The following is a 24,890-nucleotide window of genomic DNA, read 5'->3' as shown; positions in this document are numbered from 1 at the left end:
TCAAGAAGAGGTGTAAACCTAACAGCAATATTCCTATGGTTAGACTGGTTGGGTGTGTGTGTGTGTGAACATTTTAGTTCCCACTGTCTTGCCTGGCACACAGGAGGTGGATAGCTGATTTCTATTATATATAACTTTCCATTACTTTTTCAAACAAGTTCACATGCCGTCTGTTATCATTAATGAGGGCACCTATGAAAGTCGGAATGTAAAAATATCCAGCCGTGGGAAATAAAATACTATGACAGGTGCTGTCCAGCTGTTCCTTTGCAAGTGGTATGTTAGATGGAAATATTAGAAAATGGTCTCCTGATAGATGGTTCCTAACTATCAGGCTTGGAGGAGGTGACACCCCCATCATTTGAAGTCAGGCTTGCTTGTGTGGTTGGCAGTTTGGAGGATAACAGCAGGCATCTGAGTTTGTACCTGAAACCTGGGGTACAGGGTGCTTTCTGTGGGATCTGCTCCCTTGCTGGCATACCTGTTTACCTGCATAAAGTGAATTATCAAACAGCACTTCTGAACCCTTCCATCATCGGAAACCAACACAGTGCAATCTTTTCCCATCCTGACTCTGAGAAAAAGGCCCACTACATTCAGTGGTGCTTCCTCTCTAAGTCAGGCATCCATCGGAACGCGTTACAATCTTGGGCAGATGGATTTGGGGCAGTCGACATTTCGTGGTGCTTGCAAGGAAAACCCTAACGGAGGCCCGGCAGCCTTGCGAAACGGTCGTTTTTCAGAAACCCCCGTTAGGTAAGAGGAGCGATTCCGGCCCCATCCGCAGGCATGTTGCGGGACCAGCTGACGTCACCCACCGGCCAAGACTCAGCACTCGCCCCACCTTTCGAACGCGTCGAACGCGATGAGGTCAGAGAGAAGCACCGCCTCTCGCTCCCGGGTGACGTAGGCCGGCCGGCTGTTGATATTGCCGGCTGTTGCTATGGTAACAGGGCCGGTTTGCTTGGCTGGGCCTAGGAGGAGTCAACATGGGGAGCTCCCGAGAGCAGGTCAGAGGCAGGAGCACCTTTAATAGGAGCTCCTCCGTGGGTGGTGCACTGGCGCTTCCCGGAGCCAAGGTGGCCCCGGTAGGGGCCGGGACGCGGGAGAGGCGGGGGAAAGAAGGGAAGCCGCAGGAGGGAGGGAACTGCGGAGCAGCAGAAAAGGCCGAGGGGCCCGTGGGGCGGAGGGAGGTAGTACCGCCAAACAAGGGGAGAAGATGGGCAAGCTTCAGGAAGCTGGGACTCCCCCCCCCCAATCCTGCAAGGACCGACGGAAGTTAAAAAAAAAGCAAAAACAAAAATGTTTTCTTTTTAAAACATCTGTTGTGTTTACTGCTCTTTGGCCAAAAAAGCCTCCCGGGACGTCTTACCTTAAAAGAAAAAGAAAAGAAAAATCGAACGGACTCCTCATCCTTGGAGGTTTTTTAGCAGAGGTTGGAAGGCTATCTGTCATGGATGCTTTAGCTGACATTCCTGCATCGCAGGGGGTTAGACTAGATGACCATCGGGGTCCCTTCCAACTCTTCAGTTCTATGATTCTAACAAATGCATACCAGCCAGTGACTCCAAAGCAAAGATTTAAACGTGAGAGAGCATCCAAACCCACAGAAGGGCTCGTGCGACCTGGCAGGGGTTGAGCCCCAATGGTTCTGCGCCAGTGCCCCAAATGTGGGTTGAGGTGTTTCTTGAGAGGCTGGTGAGGTTTCCTGTCAAACAAGGCAGGGTGATTTTCAAGGGCCGGATCTGTGTAGGGAGGGGTAGGAAAGAGAGGCAGCTGAACTGCCATTAGGCAGTGTGAGGGCAGAACATAAGTGGATAAACCACAGACACAGAGGGTGCAGATGCTGACACCCAAGGTGGGGGTGGGAGAGGTGAGATCATCCCTCCCTCCGCACTTCCAGGCAGCTCTTTTGTGCAACTGCATTTCCCATGTACTTTGCGGTGAAGCTTTTTACAAGTGAATTGTGGCAGCGGGGCTAGTGGGATGTCTCCAATCAATGAATGAAGAGTGATACTCCCTGCCCCCCCCATATGAAAACAGGAACTGTTCCACATTGCCTCTTTAGTTATATTGTACTGCTGTGATCAAAACTGTTTACAAGGTTGTGGAGTGGGAACACCAGCAGTAGCTACAGTGTAAGAAAAGTCTTGGGGATTGATTTGTTTATTTAAGACCATCCATGGCATGACACCTTACAATTAACAGGTGGGGCAGGTCCCTAGCGCAATCTAAAAGAAACAGATGCATGAGTAGGTGGGGAAGAATGTATGATTATTTAAATTATACACACTTTGCCCTAGTGACAATAATCTGGAGATAATTCAAAGTGGGGTGTCAGATGTCCCTTGCACACTCAGGTACAGGCCACTCCTAGTTACCTAACTAGAGGTTTCAGTACACCAAGCCCCAAGTAAAGTACAAGCCCTGTTGAAGGAAAACAGATTTTGCTGCAGCAGTGGTAGATTGCACAAAAAGAAATAACAGCTGGTCTTGATACTTACAGCTCTTCCTTCTTTCAGTGGGGAGAAGTACATGGTATTTTGTGTTACTGTCTTTAACAGCTGCAGCGCTTGTTAGATGTGAAACTGGTTGAAAAAGTTTCTGTGTAGGAATAGCTCCTTTTAAATTTATTTGCGGAATTCATTTAAGAAGCAACAAAAAAGTTTGAGTACTTCAAAATAACATTTTCCCCCTTCCTTGAAGAGATTTCAGACTTGAGTATGGAGATGTATGAGATCCTCGGAAAAGTGGGAGAGGGAAGTTATGGAACGGTAATGAAATGTAAACACAAGGAAACAGGACATATAGTTGCCATTAAGATATTTTATGAGAAGCCTGAAAAGTCCGTCAACAAAATTGCAATGAGAGAGATAAAGTTCCTGAAGGTTTGCTTTTTTTGTTGCCGTTTTGAAAATCAATGCCTTGATATCCCCAGAGATCAAATATGCATACTTGTTACATATATCTTTTAATTATTGCCTACTGAACACATATCAGAAAAAGGGAAGGGATAGTGTTTGTGTCAGATTTATTTTGTTGCTATGCTTTAAAATTAGAACCAGGAAGTCAGTTGATTTCTGAGTACTGTACATAGATATGCTCTAGTCTCCTTCTTTGGAGGTCTTTAAGCAGAGGCTTGACAACCATATGTTAGGAGTGCTCTGATGGTGTTTCCTGCTTGGCAGGGGGTTGGACTTGATGGCCCTTGTGGTCTCTTCCAACTCTATGATTCTATGCTCCGGTGAATTCAGTGGTATTTTAGTGCTAAGTGTTCCAATATGAGTTTCTTCCAAGATTTTCTTCACAACCATGAGGGCTGAAAACTTGCGTTTTCATAAGTGATAACAGATTTTCTGATATTCAGATTAGAAACCTTAGACGTTATGTTAATGTTGAAAATATATAGAGCCTTATGTAGGCAAACATAAGCGCTATTCCTTTTCTTATTGTTAATAGTAAGACACATTGTGAAATTATTTTGTGTTGCTACCAGTTAAAATAATTATGCCTCACGTAAAGGAATAAAAACACAGTGGTAGAATGTTTAATAGACCTTAAATGAAGTAAACTATATGTTAATTATTCATAGAATAATTTTATAGCTATAGTTAAAGTTATTTTTCTTAATCTCTCCATAAATGATAAAACAAAGTTTATAAATACGTATTGTATTTTCCCAATAAAGTACTAGGGATATGTTTGTTAAATCACTTCAAATTGTGTAGGCTCAAATTAATTGCGAGAAAGTAGATGAATTGCAAAACTCTTACAAAGGGAAGAAGAACAGAAGTTTGTTTCCTCTTTTGTCAACAGCAATTTCGTCATGAAAATTTGGTCAATCTGATTGATGTCATTAAACAGAAAAAGAAAATCAACTTAGTCTTTGAATTTATTGACCATACAATTTTAGATGAGCTACAGCATTACTCTCATGGACTGGATAATAGAAGACTTAAAAGGTATCTCTACCAGATTCTTCGAGCAATTGACTATCTTCACAGCAACAATGTAAGTACCCTATAAAAGTCATGGAGAAAAATCAAAGGTTGAAACAGAATAATCTCAATCTGAATAATTTATCACATCTTTTATTGACAGAGGTTTATCTGCCTTTAATAATTTCAGGATATTAAGCTCAACAGATGCTGTTTTCCCTATTACAGAAGTTCAAGAAAAACTATACCTGTTGTGTTTCTGTTAATCACCTGTTTAAAGTGCAGGAGAAAAATATCCTCTTATTTGCCTCATGTATATGGTCATGAATGTAAACACCACATAATATGTTTTGTTTATGGACCAATCTGTTCATATTCTTCTTTCTGCCTTATTCCCATTACGCTCTATAATTTCAACATACTGTAGATACAAGAGATAAAGTTTGATATTCTTCATTACTGAGAATACATGGTGAAACAAGGCTTTTGTAAAAACTATTGCAGTTGTGAAAATACAAAACTATTGTACGGTTTTTAAAGAAGAAATATCATTAAGGTATAGGAGGCTGCAAAATTAGAAATCAATGGACAATGTTCATACTTTGGCAACAGCTGTGGCACTGATTTACAGCATGTGCTGTCACAGGATAGCACACTTATGAGTTCTGTTCATTGCAAATGCTCTTATCCAACTGCATTGCAAGCTTCAGGAACTAACACTGCATCAGAAAAATCCTGTGATAATGGCATAGCACATACCCACCTGATAGAAGTGCTGAGTATAGTTCTATACTTTCCTTTTAAGTAGACCCAGCTTAATTCAATGGGACCTACTTCTGACTACACATGCATAGGCTTGAGCTGTCAAAACAGTTTCATTTTTCTCACCAATCAGTCTTTGGAATTATAGTTTTGTGAGGGAGGCAGGGATTTCTCATAGAGAATTCTCAGTACCCTCACCAAATGTCAGAGGAACATGAAATAAGCTTGATTTTAAATGTAGATATGACCATAGACTTTAGTTTTGTTCCAGGTACACTTTTCCTCAAATCCAGATTTTTTATAACACCAGAATAATTATTTTCTTACTATTCTCTGAGTTCCGTTTCTTCCTATAGCTTCTCTCCATATCTCAATTTAATTGTTTGATGGGCAAAACTTGCCTGTTTATTTCATAACTTTGGGTAATCAATTAATTTTCCTCCTTAAAAATAAACTTCTTTGTTCCTCAGCTGATTCTTAAACTTGTTTTGTTCAACTGATTTTGTTCTTAAGCTTTATTCTTATTTTGCCAGGTCATTCATCGTGATATCAAACCTGAGAATATTTTAGTTTCACAGACTGGAATTACTAAACTTTGTGATTTTGGATTTGCTCGGACCTTAGCAGCCCCTGGTGACATTTATACTGATTATGTGGCCACACGGTGGTACAGAGCTCCAGAGTTGGTATTAAAAGATACTACATATGGGAAGTATGTATTTTTAAAAATCCTGTTAATGAGCCTGCATTGGACAGCACTTTATCTTATATTTAGATATTCAAGAAGGTAACTGTTAAAGGATATTCACATGAAAGCACTGAAAAAACAAATTTATATAAACTTGGATGCTGTGGGGCATAGCAGAGGGACATGAGATGGCGCCCTCACGCACATTTAAACAGCAACTCCTCTTTTGATGAAGGGTGAGATTGATAAAATATCCCATTTTAATAATTCACATAACATTGTTCATAATCCTACACAACTGTACATACAGCATTGGATTCAGGGACATGAAAAAACATTTACCTTTACATAAAATGTGTCTACTAGTGAAGGTTTCTGCTATTTGCTATATTTTGAAATTGAAGTAGTTGTGTTACACTGGGATTACATCCTAGTATTATTTTATGTTTACAAGTCTCATTGATTTCAGTGGAACATAGATGCACATAATAGGCATGATACAATTAGGCTAACAATTTCCCCAGGGCCAACTGCAGTGTCAGTCCCAGATTTTGGAGAGCACAAGGGCAAAATGCCCTGAGTAGGTCTAACTCTTTAGCACTGTCACCACAGACCATTTACTTGCCCCCCCCCCATAGCCAGTCTGTACCACTATCCAGAAGGAGAGAGCAGATTGAATAGAGGCTCCTTCTCCTTCCTCTTGCCACTGCTATTAAGCCTGGAGAAGGCAGGTAGCTGTAGCAGGAAGGAGAATGAGAAGGGGGCTCTGGGTGTCAGCAATAGTCTATTTCTGTGGTGTAGGCATTGGCAGACGTCTTACAATATCACAGCTTGACCAACTGTGAAAGTCCCCTGTGGTGTATAGGTAAATTGAGAGAAGTCTGGAAGAGATTCTGATTCCAGCCTTATATAAAATTTATCCCAAGTTCCATTGAAATCATTGTGATGCATGCCAACACAATGCATTTAGGGCTGGGGTGCTGCCAGGCTGCAGTCCTCAAAGTACTTACTGGAAGTCAGCAGACTTCCGTGGACAATAAAATTTGACCGTTGTGCCCTTGGCTTTCGCTAATTGTCCATGTTTTTAGTTTCATTTTTTTGTACTCTTATAAACGTTTCAATTTTTTCTTTAAATTTCTTATTTAAAAGATTTAGCTGACTTTATTATCGCTCCAGTCTCTGTATTGTTGAGCACTTTGTTCATTTCCTGATCTTAGACCTGTGGACATCTGGGCTTTAGGTTGTATGATCATCGAGATGGCCACTGGCAACCCCTATCTACCCAGCAGCTCTGACCTAGACCTACTTCATAAAATTGTGACCAAAGTAGGTAGGTACTGCTGCAGATGATCTCTGCAGAAATCATTGTAGTAAAATATTGTTCATTGCTACTCTAAGCTCAATAATTAGCCTTTGTACATCTCTACACAAGGTTTGGGCTTTAAATCACCATTTCTTAATTAAGGGAAGTGGAGGAAATATATTATTCACCTAAAAAAAAAAGAAATCATTTGCCATCAAAAGCTACAGACAGAATTCTAGAAGGAATCTGCTCAACATAACCTTCTCTACAGTTCAGTAGTTCTGTCTGTGTTCTCCTTTGATGCAAAGAGCAGCTTTGGGTGAAGGAGGGAGCGTTTGGATCAGGAAACTGGCGTATGAGAAAATGTTAACTTCCCTCTCACTCCCGGTGGTGTAGCAGTGATCCATTTTGCCCCCCTCATCACCAGCCAAATTGCTTTTACATTTAGAGAAAATAAAATAAAAGATCCAGGAGATTTACTGCAGTCTTTTCTAGTTTGGTCCTCCTGAGCAGCTGAGCAGATTGCTCCTCCATTTCTCCATAAGTAAATTTACTTTACTTTACTTTACTTTACTTTACTTTACTTTACTTTACTTTACTAAATGTCTATACCTCCATAATCTAAGGATCACAGGGTAGTTTAGAATATTAAAAACACAAAAATATATAACATAGTAAGAAACAAAAACAATATCCCCACAGTTTTATTAAATTAGAACACTTAGATCATGCACTTTTAAACATGTTTGTCTGAATTACTTATTTCAGTGGATCTTACCTGTACATTGCTTAGAGACCCATGGAGTCAAGTGCTACATACATTACGTCTTAAATAAATGACAATATAGTTTATATACTAGTGTTATGATTAGGTGTTGAGTTATAACATATCCTGAGTTCTCTAGTGGCAGTGTAGGAGGGATGGCCATGGATACGGGGTGGCTTTTAACATATTGACCCCTTTCTATTGGAATCATTTCAAGGGAAATTATTATGCGAGGTCTAGAGGCTGGTGTAAAGTTATACTGTTGACGCAGGAGTCTCCATAGATCAGAGGTATACAATACATTATAAGTGTGGTCCTCCCTCCTGCTGCCTTGTCCTACACATGACTGCACTCCATTTTAGACTCTCCACCAGTTTATTGTTGTGACAGAAAAGCCTTGAGGTGTTCTGTGTTGCTGTGTATCTTGTGTTCCATTGATAGAGCAGAGCCCCTACTAAATCTTATACTCTCAGCTGGCATTACAGCAGTGTGCCCTTAGTATTCCAACTATTTTTCCCCTTTTGGAGCAAATATCTTGTTGTTGAAGTTTGGGAATGAAGAAGGATTGAAGTTTGTACATCGATTTGAGCTAATTCTGCTTTTTCCCGTTGCTTTCCATATTCCTAATAAACGTTAAATAATTTGACGAGATTAGGTCTGCATGCGGAGTTGCTAACCTATTCTGGGTTTGCAGGAACTGGTTGGAGTACAGTGGTACCTTGGGTTACAGACGCTTCAGGTTACAGATTCTGCTAACCCAGAAATAGTACCTCAGGTTAAGAACTTTGCTTCAGGGTGAGAACAGAAATCGCATGGCGGTGGCAGCGGGAGACTCCATTAGCTAAAGTGGTACCTCAGGTTAAGAACAGTTTCAGGTTAAGAACGGACCTCCAGAACGAATTAAGTACTTAACCCGAGGTACCACTGAATGTGCTTGCCTCACTTGAGCAAAGTAGAGGGACAAGAGGGCCGGGCTTTTTTACACAAGTGTTGTGTTGAATGAGTCTTAAGTACAATTACGTTAAGATCCTCACCAATATTATTTTAGGTTACAATCCTATATACATTTACCTTGAAGTAAGTCCTACTGAACTCTGTGGACCTTACTTCTGTATAGGATTGCACTGTTAGCATAATTAAATGTGTGTGAACGTTTTGTCAATTTCAGTCATAAGAAGCATGCTCTGTTTTTCAAAGTGTCAGGAGTGCACCTGAAATTCAATTGATTTTTGTCAACAAAATGTACCTTTTATCTGACACATTAATGCTTATTGGGTTTCTTTCTTTCTTTCAGGTAACTTGACACCTCACCTTCAGAATATTTTTATAAGGAGCCCAGTTTTTTCAGGGATGGTCCTTCCTGAAGTTCAGCACCCTAAAAGTGCAAGGAAAAAGTATCCCAAGCTCAGTGCCCTGGTTGCAGATATGGTTCATGTATGTCAGAAGAGGTCTGAGTATCAAGCTTACTGATGATCATTATTTGTAGCCTGGTATAGTTTGTGTTCTGTAATTGACATATCAGTGTTTCTGTGTATTTAGGATTGACCTACAGACCTGTGGTATCCCGACTCCCCACCCCCACACCCCTGCTTTCTCATTGACTCCCCCACTACAGATGATAAGTAGGCTATGTGGATTACTTGAAATCTCTGTCCAGGCCTCATTAATTATCACTTTTATACATTTCAGAATCTCTTGGTAGGACCATGAGGTTTCATTTTTCTAATTTCTCTCCTGCTGCTGTTAAAGAAAAGTTTATCCTAAAAGCTTAAATGCCAGAAGGTTAAGAAAGCCACACTTATTTACTGTATTTCACAGACAAAAATCTGTTTCATTTTAAACTATTGTTTTACCACACTGAACAACTATTTTGTGCCTTTGAGTTCATTTGGTATGGGCAATGTGTGTGATGCTCTGTTTTTTGATGATTGAACCTACCATTCATTCTCTTATATTAGGAAATACTGTATTTTTCTGTATATAAGACGCCCCCATATATAAGACGCCTCCTATTTTGGGGGACTCAAAATTAAGGAAGCACTACCCATGTTTAAGACGATTTTAAACCTACTTTTTGGGTAAAAAAACCTAGTCTTATACACAGAAAAATACGGTAACTGGTGCGGTTGTTTTTAAAAAACACACACCTTCAAATTTATTTAAATTCTTTGGCAGAAGTTTAAGAGCAAAATTTTAAGGCAACTTTTTGATAAGGTCTTTATCAAAGAGAATGTTAAATTTCCTAAAGTATAAGCTGTTTTTCCTTATGACAACAACTAATTCCATGTTGCATGCTATTCTCTGGGTGTTATCCTAAATACATTATTTTCAAGTAGAATCTGTCCATTAGAATCTAAATTCAGGAAGAAAGAATCTTTATGAGAGTTTTTATGGTTGAAATAAGAGACCTAAGAACTTCATTCAGCAGTTTAATCCTCTGAAGGATTCTGTTGAATTTTAAATGGCTTATTACGTGTATCTACATTGCTAATGTAGGCAACCCTACAATGGAATCAATTGGAGCTATGGGTATGCTTACAAATGTAAGTTCAGTAACTAAGGGCTTGTCCACACTTCTGTTAGTGGCATAATTTCTAGGCACAGTCTGTGATTTTTAGGCATGGGTATGAGAATGGTTCCCCACCACCACCACCACTGTCCCTGGGAAAACCCGCTGTTTATTGCTGAATTGGAACAAACTTCAGTTGGGTTGATACACAACAGTACTGCACTTGATGAGCCTTCTAAACCCCATGGTTGTTTTGTCTGGTAGTGGCTATGAAAGAACTGCCAAGGCCGCTGTGACTGGCCTGCAATGTGGCATCAGTTGTCTTATCCGAGCCTGGTCTTTGTCACTTGAAACATTGCTCAGAGCAATCACAGCAACACTGGCTTTTGTTGCATGGTCACTGGGCCAAACAGTATCCTGGCTCCAAAATAGGGTTTGCAATGGCTCAGCTGTGGTAAATTGTACTGGAAGATCTAGTTGAAATTTTGAAGCATGCTATTATAGTCAAGCCCAATTCAATCAAAATGAGAACAACATCAGTGTAAATAAATCAGTCACCCTGTATTTCCTGGTGTCATCTTGAAAGATGTTCCATTAGGGTTCCTTGTAATATTTTAATTGCAAAATGCATTTTCCTATTCTTTTTCTCTGATGTGTTTCTGCAAACATGCTTCTAGGCAGTGTTTGTTTGTCAGATCTTAGCTTGAAGTCATTTTTTAATAGAGAATTATGTAAATGTTGAAGAAGGTGCCATTACAAATGTAACAAATCATTCATGACAACAGCAATGCCAGGCATGCTTGCAATGATGTGCATTGCACTGCTATTATTCATACATGAACAAAAGTCTAAAGTATTCGATTCACAAACATAACAAGACATGCCATGATAAAGTGTCCTTACCAGCAGTAATTTCTTTAGCAGTGATAGGATTGGTTTTTAGAAAATGAAGGCTCTTATTTATTCTGTGAAAGGTTAATGAAGTCAAGGTTCTGTAAGTCACAGAATGATAGTATTCATGAACCAATAATGGCACTGGCCAAACATGGAGATGCTATGGCATCTTCAGTTTGTTACACAGTTCTGTTCCATATTAAACAATGCTGGCGATACAAGCAAAGTACAGTGGTACCTCGCAAGACGAATGCCTCGCAAGACAAAAAACTCGTTAGATGAAAGGGTTTTTTGTTTTTTGAGCTGCTTCGCAAGACGATTTACCCTATGGGCTTGCTTCGCAAGACGGAAACGTCTTGCAAGTTTGTTTCCTTTTTCTTAACACCGTTAATACAGTTGCGACTTGACTTCGAGGAGCAACTCATAGAACGCGGTGTGGTAGCCTTTTTTGAGGTTTTTAAAGACTTTGGTGATTTTTGAAGCTTTTCCAAAACTTTCCCAACACCGTGCTTTGCAAGACAAAAAAAATCGCAAGACGACAAAACTCGCGGAACGAATTAATTTCGTCTTGCGAGGCACCACTGTATTTTGTGCAAAGAAAGTGACAGCTATGTTGCTCATTGGATGCCTTTGTGTTAAACTTACAAAAGTATTGGACTGAGTCCATTAAGTTATATTTCTGCTCAAAAGCACAATAAAGATTAAGGAATAAAACTTTGATTTGCCATAGCATCATCCCAAAACAGCTACTCCTGCCTGAACAGTGTGCTATGTGGGCCAATTATATAATGTTAGGCAACATTTGCTCCTTGATAAATATGGAGCAGCTGGCTGATGGGCAGCATTGCTCCAGAAAAATAGGCTTGCATGCTCCTCACTTCTTTGAGGAATCAGAAGTTCCAAGGACAGTTTCATTTTCTTTGGAAGAGAGCCCTGGAAACTTACACTGTCCTTGTGATAGCTGTTGTATTTACAAAGGTGCAAGCTGAGCACGTGGAAGAGGTATGTCACTCTCAATGACAGGCAGGAAGCCTGGTGTTCTTGCTTGACATCCCCAAAACAACTTTAGGCAAACTCGCTGTCTCCCAGGCTGCTTCCTTCCAGTCCAGCTAACTACAGAGTGCTCATCCTTCTCCCCCAACTCAAAACTGCAGATCCCTTTCCCGCCAGGCTACCCCCCTGTTGAGCACTGACCATAGACCCCCTTCCTTGCAGGTAAATTGTCCACCGGGAGAGGGAACCCTCCTAATCATTACTTTTCATTGGGGATCTGCCCTCACCACTTGCAAGCAAACAGCTTAACAAAGAATAAATATGAATTAGCAAGGTATAAATATGAATTAGCTGCTCCGTGAGCTGCATACTTTTAGATATTAATTCATTCAGAGCAACACCTTTGTAAACAGAGAGCTGGCACATTTTGTTGTTTTAATTTCCAGGGTCCTGGCAACCAGATCAATTTTCCAATTTCCATTAATTGTATTCACTCTTCTTTTAAAAAGCTCAAAGTAGCTTTTGTGTGCACAAAGTATTTTTCTGTCATGGAAGAAGATGAGAAGCTTCTGCTAGAATTTTTTTTTTTTTTTAAAGCATGAGTCTTACTCAGTTCAAAGCATACCACGATTTCATTTTAATCTTGGTGGTACAGTTTTTCCTGTACAAAGGCAATGGCATGATAGCCACTCCATCCTTCAGTTTTGCTGGTGCTGTGTCACTCCCATCCATCTGACAATCTGGGTGATGTCAGGTGTCCAGTGATTCATATACAGTAGAAGACTCAAGGAAAAGAGGGAGAAGCCTTAAGAGGACTCTCCACACTTTTTCTTGACTTAGAGCCAAATTACATATTATGACAAATAAATCACTAGGGAAGGTTGTCAGGTTTGGGTTTTTTTTAATGGTGTTGGGGATTTTTTCATTGGGACCTCAGCACATGAGGATGGGAGGTTTAATCCTTCCACCCCTAGCTATGATAGTGATAAAAATTAACTGCTCCATACAGCTATTAGTCCTGAAAAAGCTCTAATTGGCACCAATGGGAGCTTCCGCTCCCCTGCACAATAGCACTGTGAGGGGGACGTTTTGGTAGCTCACCTTTCATACGTATGGATACCATAGCATGATACATCATAAAATAAATCACACAACAAATTTATACGCAAAAATAGCACTCAAAATCCCAGTGAAAGTACTATTGCATTTTTCTAGAAAGAACATATTGTGTATTGGGTCCAAAAGAAGTGTCTCCCTTCTGTATGTTCTGCGATCCTGATGAAATCTTCCTGCATTGCATCAACTATTAATTTGATTAAAGGCCAACATGCTTCCTTTTGATGCAGTAATCATAACTACTTCTTTGGCCTTTTGTTTTAACTTTCATGTAAGCTGCATTCTTTACATGGTTGTTATTCTGTTATATTGCTTTCACAGGCACTCTCCAATAAATGCTCACAGCCCTTCCAAATAAAGTTCAGACAGCATTCCAAAACTCAATGGTTCTGCTAGCTGGGGGAAGCATTGCGTTTTTCCAAAAATAACATGCTGTGTTGGGAAAATTCAAGTTATGTTTCCTGTAGGCAGAATGGCTGGATCCCATGTAATACAGTAAATAATCAGTGGTTATATAGTTCTTTTGCTATAAAAGGGGTCTGGGTACCTGAAGTACCACATTATTGGAAGAAGGGAGATTTCAAAGATCAGAAAAAATATATTTATCTTTTATTTTAAGTACTATGAAACAAAATTTCTCAACTGGAATTTCAGCTCTATTTTTACAGTAATCAAGAGAGATTTATTTGCTACAGTAATAAAATGGCAAAATGACTGTGTGTAGAAAATATGCTAATATTCCTTAAAATTGTTAAATAACAATATCAATATGCTTTCCTTTTTTGTTTATTTCACTTATTAATAAATAATAAATGTTATATAGTACACATTTTATTATACACATTTCCCCCCTGGATAATATTATATAAGCTTTTAGAAATGCTGCCTTCTAAAATAATTGTTCCATTATTTTTTAGGCCTGCTTACAAATGGATCCTGCAGATAGGATATCATCTGCTGATTTGTTACAGCATGACTATTTTACCAGAGATGGGTTTGTTGAAAAGTAAGTGACATGACCTCAGGCTTTGGATTTTTCTATGAGAGCCTTTCAAGATGATTGACATTTTTCATGACAAATACATGCAAATAATTTGTTAGGCGTGAGGGAGGAATCAAAACGTCTCCACCTATAGTAATGCTTCTATTGGTGAGATACTGCACATTCCCTATGCTCAAATACTTACTTTTTGGGAAACCGGATTTTCTTACTAGGTTTGAAATGCAAAATACTGCCGTTTCAAATGTAACTACAGTGGTGCCTCGCAAGACGAAATTAATCCGTTCCGCGAGTGTCTTCGTCTAGCAGTTTTTTCGTCTTGCGAAGCAACCCTATTAGTGGCTTAGCGGATTAGCGCTATTAGCGGTTTAGCGGCTATTAAAGGCTTAGCGGCTTAGCTGCTAAAAGGCTATTAGCGGCTTAGCGGCTTAGAAATGGGGGGGGAGCGGAAAAAAATCTCAAGACTCGCAAGACATTTTCGCCTTGCGAAGCAAGCCCATAGGGAAATTCGTCCTGCGAAGCGCATCGAAAAACGGAAAACCCTTTCGTCTAGCGGGTTTTCCGTCTTGCGAGGCATTCGTCTTGCGGGGCACCACTGTACTGTGTGATTGTAACTGTTCAAATGTCTCAACACCATGTTGGCCAGTGCTTGAGATGTGACTGATGGCTCCTGCATTAACCAGGAAGAATTGTGAATACAGCGGTACCTCATGTTACATACCGTTTCCCTTACGAATGCTGCGGGTTACGCGCTCCGCTAACCTGGAAGTAGATGCCCCTTGTTGCAACCTTTGCCCCGGGATGTGAGTGGAAGTCGTGCTCCAGTGGCGTGGCAGCAGCAGGAGGCGCCATTAGAGAAAGCACGCCTCATGTTACAAGCGGTTTCCTGTTATTAATGGACTTCCGGAACGGATTAAGTACATAACACGAGGTACCACTGTATACATTAAAAAGCTCTTAACAACGCTGTGACAATGTTCAGGAGTGCAAATGATTTTGCAAAACATAGGAGCCAATCTGATCCGATCTTCTAGGAGCCAGCTTGGAAGGAAGATGAGATTGATGTGTCAACTCACCATCAAGTAGAAGTCCTGCTCTGGTTTGTCTCCACCATCCTTTTTCCAGGCTATGCTTAACTGAAAGGTATCAGGGCTCAAACTAACCTGAAAATCACAGCCTCAGAATTGGAGTCCCTTCATTCAAACAGTGACTCCTACTTCCATTTAGGAACCACGGCTGCAATCTTAATCCCATTTACCTGGGTGTAAGATCCATTGAATTCATTAGGACTTCTGCCGAGACATGGGTAGGATTGTGGTGTAACACAGTAGGAAGAGAAAGCCAACTCTCATACACATCAGCACACATGGGAGAAACTTGCTACCTAAGCTCTTCAGTCAGCTGGGTGCCAGGAGCAATATTTAGGCACAGGGCAGCTTGGGGGGCCTGTGTTTTTGCACATCGGATGCTGTGTAAATTGAATTTAAGTTTCTGAAAATTAACTACTGCTACAAAAAAAGCCCCCACTATGTACTGCAGCTGTGTCTCTGAATGATCAAAGCTCATTAGAATCTCCATCATTAAAAGATAAATGCTCACAAGTGGGGTAGTGTAAATCACCTTTTGAGAAGGGCAACGGGATGCACAGATTTACTGTCACCTACTTCAGCAAGTGGCTGACACTTTAAAGCCTGACGTGGTCAGAATCTATTCAGAGGTAGGGATGTTGTACAGAACACACACATCCTAAGTGCTTGTATATTCTTGGCTCCAGGTGGCAATTTGTGTGTTTTTTGGGGGGTGGGGGAGAGCCAGAAGGACAATCCATGTGTAGAAGGCTGTTTCCAATTCATACATCTGACTCATGGATTTGGACCTTAAGGTTGCAATTCTAAGGACATGTAGTTTGAAATAAATTCCATTCATATCAATAGGACTTTAGTACATGTATTTTTAGATCATTCTGTGTTATGATTTTCAGCTAAATGGACAATCAGTCACTATGATACTGTTTTTCTTGACTTAATCATCTTGTCAAGCATTAGGCAAAAAAGAACAAATTTGTTGCAAATCTTTCTAGGCATTTGTTCTGTTTTCTCAAACCTCAAAGGGGCTTTGTTAAAGTTCCATGTCAAGAAAGAATGCTTGATCTTTAGAATACAATAAATAGACCGGTGCATAATTTATGAAGGCTGAAATAGAACTTGAAAGTTGGAATATGGTTTGCAATGAGAAATAAACATTTGACATGGAACACAATGCACTTATAAGCAAGTGGTCTTTAAAGTATTTGCCTTTAGGGCCACAGCTAAGATGTAGAACAGATGTGTTGTGGTTGGCATGTTTTCTAGTTCTGCTAAATATATTCCAGAAGGGCAGTTGTGTTAATCCGTTGCAGCAAAAACAACGGAGTCTTGTGGGACCCTAAAGGCTAGCAAATGTATTACAAACCGGCATAAGCTTTTGTGGACCATAGTGAGCATGGTTGGCATTCTGCATAGGATAAACAGGTTGGTGTCTTTGAAAGATAATAAATAGGCAGACCAGATAACTAAAATGGCAATATGGAAAAGCCAGTGGAGGGATATTTCAGACCCAGGCCATTCTGTGATGGTTCTTAAGGTAGTCATCATTGAACAAAGGAACTTCAAAGGAAGACTGCAACATGAAACTGTTGAATCATAATACGTCAGGCAATTCAGTGGTATCAGTTGTGGATTGAATCAGCGTAAAGGATTTTAACACATGTGTTAATTGGCTTCCCAATGCCTGGATTAGCAACTACTTTTTGTGAATGACCACTCATAATATAATTTACCCATAATCTGTACTTTTAAGTATTTCCTTTCCTTTTCACCTGTTTACACTCCCTCCCCATTTGAATCAGACATATACCTGCTACCTGGGATACAACTTCAGGTACCTGATGAAATAGGCTGTAGTCCAAAAAACCTTATGCCATAATAAATGTGTTGTTGTGAAGATGCCGTAAGACTCTTTGTTGCTGTTCTTGCTACAGGAGACTAGCATGACTACTCCTCTAGAATTTGTTTGTATACGCTTGTTGATATAAATGCACTTTCCATTATCAGATTCTTACCAGAATTGAAATCCAAATTACTACAAGAAGCAAAGTTGAATTTTCTTTCAAAATTCAGAGACAATAATAAAGAGATGGATGAAAAAAGAACAGTTCACATTAACGTGTCTCAGAGTGGCCCAGTTATTGTGAAAGTAAGAATGATTACTTTTTTTAGAATGTTTATTATTATTTTACATGTAGCAAAAACTATAGGCTAGCAATATGCCACCCCACACTGAGTAGTTAGGAGAGCTGCCATAGATACCTACAGGTATACAATTATTATTCCCCATTAGTTACTTGCTTATCATTTTGTACATATATTAGATTCCCAGATCCCACTAGTATAAACAGAATAAACTAGTGTAAACAGAATAAACCTGCCTAATGTACACAGGTTGCATAATTTGATTTGACTTGAGAATTTTAGCTTACTCTGGGAATTCAGTCATATTATTAAATGAAAGGTCAATGTGATACTTATTCACAACAGTTTCAGCCCATGCCAGTTGCATTGCAGAGGTGGACTTTGAGCTTCTCAAAGTGGTGCCTGTGCAACACCAACATTTGGCACCCTCATGCCTTCTGTTGTTCATTATTTTTGTGGTGCCCCTTGCAACACCCTCTCAGCTCAGCACCCAGTGTGGGTGAACTGGTCACACTCCCCTGAATCTGCCTCTGTTGCATTGTTTGTCAGCCACACCTGACTTTTAGCAGAGCTGCCATAGGCTGAATGAGTTATATGTTATATAGCCGCCCTGAGCCTGGCCTTGGCTGGGGAGGGCGGGGTATAAATAAAAAAATATGATGATGATGATGATGATGCTGGTCATGTGATTGTTGCCTTCACGATTGAGATATGTTGAATTAAGATAGTTGGTGTCCCAAAGAAGGAAAAAAGAGGACATGAGTCTTGTTATGGTAACAAAGTCTGAGAAGCACTTATTGGTCTGTTTTATAATATTTGTATTTTCAGGGCTATGAACAGTGAGAGAAATTAAGGAATGGTTTGCAATTTTAAGTAGGCCACAGAATTAATGACTGTTCTATTATGTTGAAACTGTGAGAATGGAGAAAATTCCACAACAGTGCAGCATTACTTTGAATACTAATTACTAATAAGCAAATTCAAGATCATTTTTAGATTGTGTTCTAGTATTTCATAAACATTTTACTATTGGCTCACTCAGGATTTTTCTCTGTCTCCATTATCCACATGTCACTTCCAGGATTTGACCCAGAAAGTGAAACTGTTGTTCACTTTTGATTGCCTGACCATTTGCCTACCAAAGCTACTAATCTATAGTTGGTGGATTGGGGAATTATGTAGGGATTATACATCTTTTCCTGTTGAATGTATCAAAGAAGAAATTCAAAGTGATTCACATTCTGAAATGAATTGGACACTACTGTTTTTCTTTCAACTCCATGGATCTCAACTCCCAAATTTTTCTATAGGATCAGAATGTAGGTTAATAGAAGAAATTGCTTAATAGTTGTGTGTATTACCTGTTCTAGGAAATTGAAAAGGACAAAAAACCAAAGGAGATGAAGGTCAAAGGGATCAAAATGAAAGGGGTGAAATCTGAAATCTCAGAGCTGAAAAGGAATGAACAAGAAGATGCCGTTTCGCAGTGGGCTGCTCTGTCTCAGAATGCTCTAAACCTTCCTCATGAAAACAAACTGACAGGCAATGATGGCACTGGTCTGGCAGCCGGCACTGACGCTGGTGGGACAAAGGAGGATTCTCCACAGACACCCACTATGACAATGCCACGCATCAAACCAAACTGCGGAAATCTTACTGCAAATTTCAACTCACACTTCCTGTGCCCTAATTCAAGGTATGTAATGCAAAAGTGAATGCAGGTGGGGAATTGGAATGCTTGGCAAAGGTCAATTTTTGCTCAAAGTTTTAAAAAGAAACAGTTTAACTGCTGAATTTAGATAAGCTATGTGTGATTTCTTATCGAGGAGCTATCCCTGCCACAGCGTATGGGGTGGGTGGGGAGATATTAAATATGGAACATGCTTAATAAAAAATAAAAATCTAATTACATGAGTTCTTAGTTGAGAATCAATTTATCTGCTTGTTTATTAGATTACCTGAAAAAGCAAAGAAAAGACGAAGTCCTTGGCCACAAGTGTCACAAATAGGCCCAAATAACCGTCAAGAAGAAGGGACTATATCTCAAGTAAGTGTACAGTTTTCAAGATCAATTTGGTTCATCTGGTTATGTCTTTGAAGTATATTTTTAAGCCAATGGTTGCAATTCAGAGAATGATTGACATGCCTAAGGGCCAAATTTGATGCAAAAACAGCAGGCTCTTTCTTTAAACCCACTCGAGCCTGCCAGGTTGTATATAAAGCAGGGAGTTTTACTTTTTTATCAGCAAGGGTTCAGACATAGAGTTGCTAAACGGTCCCCCTGCATTAACACTTACCTCTCTGAAGTCCCTACCTATATGCTTTTCTACTTAGCCCAGCTTTGCTATGAGAAATGAGCTTCCGTTTCACCCATGGGCCCCTTTTGCACTCAGAATCAGCCTTCCACCTCTGCACACTTGCTGGTATTACTAGAAAAGCATTGAGCACTTGTTGAAAAAATAGCACTATATGTGCAGGCTGACATTCATACCTTCCTAGCTTCTGGACCACAGCTGTTAAGCTTCAAGTGACTAGACTTACTCCCCCCCAAGAGCTATGCATAGGTTTTCCCTTTGTTGGCGCTTACACCCAGGGAAAAGTGAAGGAAGAAGGAAGCTTTAGGCTGAGGACACGGGTGGCGCTGTGGGTTATACCACAGAGCTTAGGACTTGCCAATCAGAAGGTCGGCGGTTCAAATCTCCGCGACGGGGTGAGCTCCCGTTGCTCAGTTCTTGCTTCTGCCAACCTAGCAGTTTGAAAGCACGTCAAAATGCAAGTAGATAAATAGGTACCGCTCCAGCGGGAAGGTAAACGGCGTTTCCATGCGCTGCTCTGGTTCGCCAGAAGTGGCTTAGTCATGCTGATCACATGACCCGGAAGCTGTACGCCGGCTCCCTCGGCCAATAAAGCGAGATGAGCGCCGCAACCCCAGAGTCGGACACGACTGGACCTAATGGTCAGGGGTCCCTTTACCTTTACCTTTATGCAAGTAGCAAGATTTTCTGTGAAGGCTGGCTGTATCTTGACCAAAGATCACCCTCAGGGCAAAGGATCTCCTTGTCAAGTTAAAACAACTGACTCACGTATTTTGGAACCTTCTTCTAAGCACTACCTTTGCACAACTGTTCCTTCACTCTCCTTTTGTTTTGCTTTTTTTAGTGCTGCTTTTCTCCTCTGCTTTTGCTGTATTATTATTTTATTTATATGGCTACTTACCCCTGAAGGTCTCAAGGTGACTTACATAGCAAAAAATACACCTTAAAAAACAAACAACGCTAATAGTGCTCACGCTAAACATCTCCTACCCCACAAGTTCATATCTCCCACCATAAAATTCTCACAAGTGATCACTGTAAAACAGAAAGCAATGAAAAACCATCTATTGAGGAAGCAGAAGACAAATATCAACATTCAAACGCTTGAGTGTACAAAAAAAGTCTTAACCTGGCACTGAAAATTTGCTAGACCTCCCTGTAGAAAAAGTGTTTTCTCATGTAAGCCTTAGAAGGAATACTTGGAGGAGGATCTCCAAGGACAACCTGAGACTTGATGCAGATTTGAAAAGAAAAAGGTGCTCTATAATGCAGTCTGGTCCTGGGCTGTATAAAGCTTTACAGGCTAAAATGAGCACTTTGAATTGGGCCTGTAAAGCAACCTAGAAGTCAGTGCAGACAGACAAGCATGGGTGTTATATACTTGAACCTCCTGGTCCCAATTGTAAGTCTGGCCACTGAATTCTACATCAGCTGAAATTTCCAAGTTCTCAAAGGCAGATGTCAGCTCCTGATCGTAAGCAGCTATGGCACTAATTGGACAGGGAGCAAAAAGATGCTCAGCTCCTAGTACATTACAGCATCAATCGGTAAGCTGGCTTGCAAGTGTACACAAGGATGAGGCTAGTGACTACAGTCACCGAACTGCCTGTTTGCAAGTGGCAATGGATGCTGGAGGGGTGGGGCATGCAAGTCATTAGCCCCAGAGATCTCTGCTGGACTTCATGGGCCATAGCAAATGTCCCAGTATTCTGGGTACTGGGTCTGTTGTATAATGTATAATGTTCACAAGGTGGTGTGGAATTCAGTCCAGATACCTCTACTACTGTTGCTCAAGGGAGTCTTCAGCAGATAAGAGAGCTGTCATGCCTCCTTGGTAGATGTTGTAAACCGAACAGGTGATTTAACTGTCCATGGAAATAAACAAATATGTTTGTTGCTGGATGCTGCCAGCTACTAAGGAAAAAGACCTGTTGATTTTGTCTGAAAGATGCAATTTCTAATAGTTCTTCTAGCCCATAATAGTGATTTATTCCTGCCTGGTGATATAAGCTTCCTCAAATGAGAGACTTTAAAGATTATTAGTACTTTGTGTCAAGGTCAGAATTAACTACATAAAGGCATAGATAAGTTGAAAGTGTAGCACAGATGTTATCTTGGATACATACTGATTCCATTTTTAGAACCAAATAGAGAAGGTCTCTCTGTATGAAAGAGCTGCTCAGATTGATCAAATGGTCACAATAAACAGAAAGAAACGCAATATTTCAAGATGTGAGAAGAAGGACATTCACTTCCCAGAGCTAACCACGGGGCAACAGAAAGAACTGAAAGGAATGGAAAGTATGCTTGCTATCTTCTATAGATTTTTTTTCAGATAAATTGTAAGGCTCAGATGAGTTAATCTGAAATGAAACTTAAATATCTATATATAAGATTTGTGGAACATGCTGCAGAATTGTGCAGGTTTTTTTAAGACTTTCTTTTGATGAGTCAGTTGGAGCAGATTCCTTCCTTTTCAAATCAAAAGCTGCATGCAAATAGAACTAAAAACAGAAATCAGCTCAGGGCTGGAATGTATGTAAATGCTGATTTTTTTTTATTTATTGGTATTAGAAAGGGCAGTGAATTAAAACATCCCCTTCCCAGTACTGCTGCTTCATAAAAAGAGACCCTTACTTGGAGCTGCTTTTAAGTAAATATTTTAAAAGTTGAAAAATACTGTCATGGATCTTCTGTATAGATTTTTCTTTGAATAACAGAACCCCCACCCCACATATCGCAAACTGCTTTTGAACACAACACACACAAAATTTCAAAATTTTGCCATATAGCTTGAGGTGAGAGGGGAAATGACTTCCATTTCATAAAACTAAGGCTAAGGTTCCTTGGGCCGACAGAACTAATTTCAGAGTTCCTTGAATTATGGCTGCTGTATTATGGTTCTGTATTTGAAGTGATTAAAAAGGTTGAGTAGTGGTGGCAAGTGCGCAGTTGAAGTGGTGGGTGGGCATAGCTGAATCTGGCCTCTGAGAATTGTGCTCGCAGCTGCAGAAATTTATAAAAATGAAGCAAAAGGAACCTCTTCCCAACACCACTTGTTAAACTGAGGGGTGGGTACTCCATTGCCCCACAAACTTACCAGTTGTCACCATTAAGAGGTTTTTTTTCTTTTTTAAAAAAATGTGGAACCCAGAGAAAGGCTGGGAAAATGAAGTTGATGGTATGCATGACCGCAGCCGGTTCAGCATATTACTGAACATTATTATTATTATTATTATTATTATTTATTATACCCTGCCTTTTCCCACTTTTCGGGACTCAAAACATACAATCAAAACAAAAACTTTCATCTATATAAATAAAATCTCAGAATAGAACAGCAGGACCCCCCTCATTAAAAGCAATCAGTTCCCCAAAGCATGTTGGAACAAGAAGGTCTTACCTGCTAGCAGAAGGACAAGGAGGGAGCCCGTTTAACTTCTCTAGGGAAGGAGTTCTAGAGTCTGGGAGCAGCATGAGTGCCTGCCTGCCTGCCTGCCTGCCTGCCACTGTGAATCTGTGTTTTTGTAAAAAGCCGGGGTCTGATGCCCGTCTCTGGTGGTCATTTGTGGGGTTTGTGGACTACAGGGCCCCAGAGGGTGTCCCAAAGTCAAGAACTAAAAGCACCACTGAATGAAGTGGTGGGGGGATTAGTGCTCAAATATTTTCCTATTACCCCATGTTCAGCAGAAAAATGCCCCCTTCAGTTGGTTTTTCCCATGTGGGAGGTCACAGAATTGTGTTCACAAGAATCTGAATTTAAAAATGAAAGCTTCCATGATATAATAAGCTCTAAAGCCAAAAATAACTAGTTATCTTTCATTTAAAAAAATAAATCAATTAAATCATGGTTTTCTTTGTTTCCTTATCTAGTGGATTGTACATTTTTGATAATTCAAACTAGAAAAGTATACAAATCTAGAAATAATTAGGTATTTGTTTGTAAAAGTTAAACAGGTAAGAGTGCTGAAGAGGGAGTCAAAGAAATCTGAAGTATCTAAAATACCATCTTTACTAAATGTGGATCAGAATCGTGAAAAACTTGAGGTAAATTCAAATTTCTTAGCCAGCATAAAAACATGGATTCTGTAACTGAACAGTGAGTTAAGTGTGCCTATGCCAGTTTAAAATAATGGAATTAAAGATCGCTAACTCTCTGTTGAATTGTAGTAAAAGAGTTTGTCAATATTTGGACAAGGTACAAATATTCTTGGACTTAGCTAAAATATATACTTACTGAGTTGTTGAAAATTAGAGAATACATGTAATATTTGCATTCTTTTGTCAGTCATTTACAAGTAAATATAATGCATAATTGCATTCAATAGGAACATTTCCTAGACATCTGCTAAAAAGCTGCTGAACTCTTTTTGAAATATTGATTGTATGTTTAAAAATGCTTAGCTTTTTTATTTGGAGGGAGATAATTTTAATTTGATGAAAAAGTGAGTTTTCACTAATTGGCTTCTGTCAACTAACCTTATTTTTTAATTTAATATTTAGAACACAGGAAATGCAGGAAATACACCAAATGAAAACTAGCCAAGTTTGCCCGTGAAACAGCATGCGTCTTGGGAAGATGTACAATGTCTGGAGGAGTAAGACACTTGCTTTTCAAAAAAACTTTTCATTAAAAAAGTTTCATGAATAACTCTGCATACCATGTGTAGATCCTCTAATAAAGTATTTTGAAATGTGATGGTCACAAAAACATTCATTTTTACAATATACTGTATAGTGTTTTTAAGGCAGGGGGGGGTCACCAGTGTGGTGCCTATAGATACAATGGGACCTTTGAGGTCTTCCGCTGCTGCCCATGAAGCTTCTGCCCCTTGGTCATGAGACAATTGGGTGGTTACCTTTTTATCCCTTGTAAAGCATATAGAACTGAAGGAGGAAGTTGGAAGAGTGACACTCTTTCCCATTTCCTCTTTCTGCTCTATGTGCTTTTGAAGGATCAGAATAAATATACTGAATTGGACTTTTACCCAGTTCCCTTGGAAAAAATGTGTGTGCACTTTCTCTCTCTTTTGTGAGTGGTGGGCAGAGGCAGATTTAGGATAGTGTGAATGGGCTCAGTGCCCAGTGTGGGGAAACAAGGGGGACGACGCAGCTATGACATAGTATACATGCAGAATGGAAGGTCAGAGGTGGGGGTGTTGAATTTTGGCCTTGCAGAGGGCGCTGCTGGAATTTGAAAGACCAAAGTCCACCCCTGTCCTCCCACTGTTGAGGGAGAAGAACTATTGTTCCACTTGCACAAAGCTAACCTTGCTATTGTATTGGGATAAGGATATTGTTAGATCTGGCAAGCACTACTAAGGCCCAAAGAAAACTAAGAACAAGAATTTGGCTTGTGGAACAGCTCTAGCTAGC

General features: G+C 40.0%; 1 protein-coding gene across 3 annotated transcripts; it reads left to right on the top strand.

Annotated features, from left to right (window-relative positions):
- The first annotated feature begins 856 nt into the window (after nt 1-856).
- CDKL3 (cyclin dependent kinase like 3) lies at nt 857-24,213 on the top strand. Of its 3 annotated transcripts, none has more exons than XM_080996219.1 (13): nt 857-1,010; nt 2,707-2,888; nt 3,817-4,011; nt 5,234-5,412; nt 6,606-6,718; nt 8,752-8,891; nt 13,887-13,975; nt 17,062-17,203; nt 18,570-18,895; nt 19,153-19,246; nt 21,656-21,815; nt 23,464-23,561; nt 24,018-24,213. In XM_080996219.1, exons 1-13 carry the CDS (start codon nt 944-946, stop codon nt 24,054-24,056), a joined length of 1,824 nt encoding a protein of 607 aa, XP_080852345.1. In that variant the 5' UTR covers nt 857-943; the 3' UTR covers nt 24,057-24,213. The 3 variants fall into 3 exon arrangements, with proteins under 3 accessions (XP_080852345.1, XP_080852347.1, XP_080852346.1); XM_080996221.1 differs by having other exon boundaries at nt 882-1,010; nt 2,716-2,888; XM_080996220.1 differs by lacking the exon at nt 857-1,010 and adding an exon at nt 1,030-1,050.
- Nucleotides 24,214-24,890: the final 677 nt, after the last annotated feature.

Source organism: Podarcis pityusensis, assembly GCF_964106645.2.
Source record: "Podarcis pityusensis genome assembly, chromosome: 2".
Lineage (NCBI taxonomy): Eukaryota > Metazoa > Chordata > Lepidosauria > Squamata > Lacertidae > Podarcis > Podarcis pityusensis.
Note: the sequence above shows the minus strand (reverse complement) of the source record. Positions and strands in the feature narration are given on the sequence as shown.